A 4,155-nucleotide genomic window follows, 5' to 3' on the forward strand; every position below is an offset into this window, starting at 1 on the left:
GCCCCTGAAATAAGGGGACTGTGTATGAAAATGGTTGCAATTCCTAAACGTTTCATACAATATTTTTGTTCAACTCCTTGAATTAAAGCTGAAAGTCTGCACTTCTATTGCATCTCGGTTGTTTCATTTCAAATCCATTGTGGTGGCGTGCAGAGCCCAAATTATGAAGATTGTGTCAGTGTCCAATTATTTCCGGACCTAACTGTAATTATGCCATAATACATACATGTAACAAAACAAAAAAAAATAACAACAAAAAGAGGTAATCAGTCTGGATCAGGCAGATCTGTCTGCCCCGGTTTTTATCAGTTTCTTTGTAAAATAGGTTAGTTTTTTTTTTTTGTACATCTAAATAGTGTATGGTTTTCAAATTGTGTTATAAAGAACATGTTATGGTTGGGTATGCAGAGTTGACCCATTCCCTCATCTTCTCCAATTTGGGGATGCTACCTGACCAAAGGAATAAGATGTCGTTGATGTGGCACTCCCAATGGAAAATGTGGGTATTGAATCTGTCATTTTTCAAAAATAACTCAATTTAACGGAGTGCGGTAATGTTACATACGCCTATAACATATATTATCTGTAACTGTCCATCCAATGTCTTTACATATAAGGCATAACCCTGTTCAAATAATGTAACCCTGTATTGTTATTATAACTCTGTGCCCAGGACATACTTGTAAACGAGAGGAAACTCTCAATGTATTACTTCCTGGTAACACATTTGATAAATAATGAAATAAATAAATACCACTGATTAGATTGTAAGCTATGTGGGACAGAGATTCCCCTCATACTATGTTTCCAATTATGTGTGTACCACTTATAATGTATATTATATTTAGTACAGTGCTGTGCAGAACATTAGTTTATTATGAGAATAAATCATAAGAATTATTGTAATGTTGACTATAAGAGATATGTGCAGAGGTATGCAATAGAGACCGTTTTTAAGGTGAAATTAAAATAAGGCTTTATTGTGCCTGTTCCTTTAAACAGTGCAAAAACCAAACATCAAAGAAAAACCTACTCCGCTTTGGAGAAATCACTACACATTTTAACTCCAGCCCTATCTAACAGGGTGGGTAGCTAAGCTGCTTACCACCCCACACATATATATGTATACACACTCAACAGTGCAAAAAGAAAGTCTCTTATCTGTATCTGGGGTTTCTGTAGAGGAAGACCTCTCTGTTCTCCTGGGTCAACACCCTTGTGTGCTATGGCACTCTCTGTGTTAAGGTATAGAGGGACTTGTCCCCATTTCTTGCGAATGCAATCAAACCCCTCTTTTCCTTGGTTAGCTCCCTTGTGAGCTAAGAATCTTCTTCCTGTTTCTCAGAACAGGCTTTTTCTAACAGTTTTAATCAGCCAGGTAGAGTCTGGTTGACTGCAGGTGTGCAACTAACCAGCACACTGCTGGATTAGAGGCACGTTTTCTCCAACAGTGATAAGTCCCTGTTACTGTGACATTAACATTTTTGTTGAACATGTTGAGCGTTTCAGAGATAGGGGCCTCTTCTCGTAGCTCCGAAGTTGTTATTGCAAAACCGCGCGGTTTGCCATGTTCAGAAATAACGTTATGAAATGTGAGAAAACAATCTATTCTCTATTCAGTAGGACCAGACAATGAGGAGACATGGAACAAATCAGACCGATTATTTCCTCACAGGACAAACCTAGTGTGATAGAAGGTTACATGAATAAACTCTCGTAAACGATTAAAAATGATAATATTTATTAGGGGGTGTGGCTTATTGCATGCCTAATACAATGCATAGCACTTAGTAATTAATAGTGTTTAGGTTTATTGGGTTCATTCATTTCTTTGTGAGGGTTTTCACCCTGCGGTTTTCCTGGTCTTTTTGTGCAGTAATAACGTTCTAATGGGAGACAGGTCCCACACTTCCATCTGATTGTACTCACCCTTCTTAAATTGGGATTTCCCATTTTTATTACCACAGCCATTTATACAAATGATTGAACTTTAATTGTCAGAAACAAGCTCAAATGTTGTTCTCTCTATTGAGTTTTATTTTAATAGAAGAACTTCTCCTTATATAGAGGCATTTTCTCAGAGCCAACTTGATCTCCTGATTTCTCAGACTATATATAACTGGGTTGAAAAGGGGAGTCCCCACGGTGTACAGAAGGGATAGGACCTTATTTACGTTAAATGACTGTCCTCCGTATGGAGCCATGTAAATAGCTATGATAGTTCCATAAAATGTGCCCACGAGTGCCAGGTGGGAGCTGCAGGTGGAGAAGGCTTTCTGTTTCCCAGTGGTGGACGGGATCCTGAGGATGGTGAGGGAGATGGAGACATATGTGAAAGTGATGAAGACAAATGGGAAGAGGATTACAGGGATGTCTATGACAAAATCTCCTAGTTTCACAATGGAGGTGTCTGAACAAGAGAGCTCCAGAAGAGGATCATAATCACAGAAGTAATGGTCAATGATATGGGGACCACAGAACTGTAACTGGCACATAGGAATAACGATGAATATCATTAACAGAAATGCAATCAGCCAAGTCCCGGTAACGAGGTGGAGACTAAGTCTGAAGTCCATGATGGAGGTGTAACGCAGTGGGTTGCAGATTGCCAGATATCGGTCAAGGGACATCACTGTGAGAAGAAGAGTCTCTACAGCTGTTGAAATGCCATAGAAGTAAAATTGTGTGATGCAGCCAGTAACATGTATGGTGCCCCCTCCGTTCAACACAACATGTAGCATGTTAGGGGCTACGTTTGTGGTAAGTAACATGTCAGACAAGGACAGGTGACAGAGGAAGATGTACATGGGAGATTTAAGGCTTTGGCTGTTTGACACCAATATGATGATCAGCAGGTTTCCACCTAATGTCATGATGTAGATCACGAGGAACAGAATGAAGAGGGCGACATTGAAGGTTTTGAGACTTGGAAATCCCAGGAGCAGAAATTCAGTGACTGTTGTCTGGTTCTCCTGAAACATATCCTGGAGAGAAGAGATGTGAAAGGACAAGAAGAGAAGATTTAGTGGCGCTTTGCATCACATAACATCTGTTTCAGAAGGTTATAGTTTCACATAATACTAACTAAGCATCAGAAGAAGAAGATAAGAGGTCCAAAAACTCCTCTCGTGATGGTTCATTAAAATAATATCAATACATTTACATATATTTTATATTATAAAAACTGAATGATCTCCTAGCGTAAAACGGCATCAACCTTACAAGATAGGACCACTTTTTTCTGAAGATATTTAAAAAAAAAAAAAGATGTGAAGTTACGTACTGGTGAATAACTGGCCTCCACGGTACAAAGGGATTACTGTAGAATTTTGTAAAAAGAGGGACGGGTGAAAGAAAGCATGGGAAGGATGGAAGGGTTTGAAGGATGGGAAGGATGGGAAAGATGGGAAGGATGGGAAGGATGGAAAGGATGGAAGGATGGCATGGATGGAAGGATGGTAATGATGGAAGAATGGGAAGGATGGGAAGGATGGGAAGGATGGGAAGGATGGGAAGGATGGAAGGATGGGAAGGATGGGAAGGATGGGAAGGATGGGAAGGATGGGAAGAATGGGAAGGATGGAAGGATGGGAAGGATGGAAGGATGGATGGATGGGATGGTTGGGAAGGATGGGAAGGATGGCATGGATAGGAGGATGGAAGGATGGAAGGATGGCAAGGATGGAAGGATGGAAGGATGAAAGCATGGTAATGCTGGAAGAATGGGAAGGATGGGAAGGAAGGAATAAAAAAATATGCAAACCTGGTCTCCTTCTCCTCAAACATATCCTGGAGAGAAGAGAAGTGAAGGGATGATTTAGTACTGTAGATCTTCACATCCAATAACATCTGTTTCAAAAGGTTATAGTTTTACATAATACTAACTAAACATCTGGAGAAAATGGATAGGAGATCCAGAAAGTTACACCCGGGAAAACCTCTCATGTTGGTCCATTGAAACAATAATATCAATCCAAACATTTACTTGTATGTTACAAAATGTAAAATTAAAAATTAAGAATAATTTGAAATTAAAAGAATCCAAAGAGATTTATATATAAAAATTAAATTGATATGCAATATACAGAAAATAGTCAAGACAAATTGTTATGAAGATAACTGTTTTTACTAAGATACAGTAGATGTATAAAAATT

General features: G+C 39.1%; 1 protein-coding gene across 1 annotated transcript; it reads right to left on the reverse strand.

Annotated features, from left to right (window-relative positions):
* Positions 1-2,009: 2,009 nt before the first annotated feature.
* LOC142471144 (olfactory receptor 11A1-like) lies at positions 2,010-2,981 on the reverse strand. The gene has a single exon (XM_075577933.1). The coding sequence runs from the start codon at positions 2,979-2,981 to the stop codon at positions 2,010-2,012; it is 972 nt and encodes a 323-aa protein (XP_075434048.1).
* Between the last annotated feature and the right edge of the window lie 1,174 nt (positions 2,982-4,155).

The sequence above is a fragment of the Ascaphus truei genome, chromosome 20 (assembly GCF_040206685.1).
Source record: "Ascaphus truei isolate aAscTru1 chromosome 20, aAscTru1.hap1, whole genome shotgun sequence".
Taxonomy (NCBI): domain Eukaryota; kingdom Metazoa; phylum Chordata; class Amphibia; order Anura; family Ascaphidae; genus Ascaphus; species Ascaphus truei.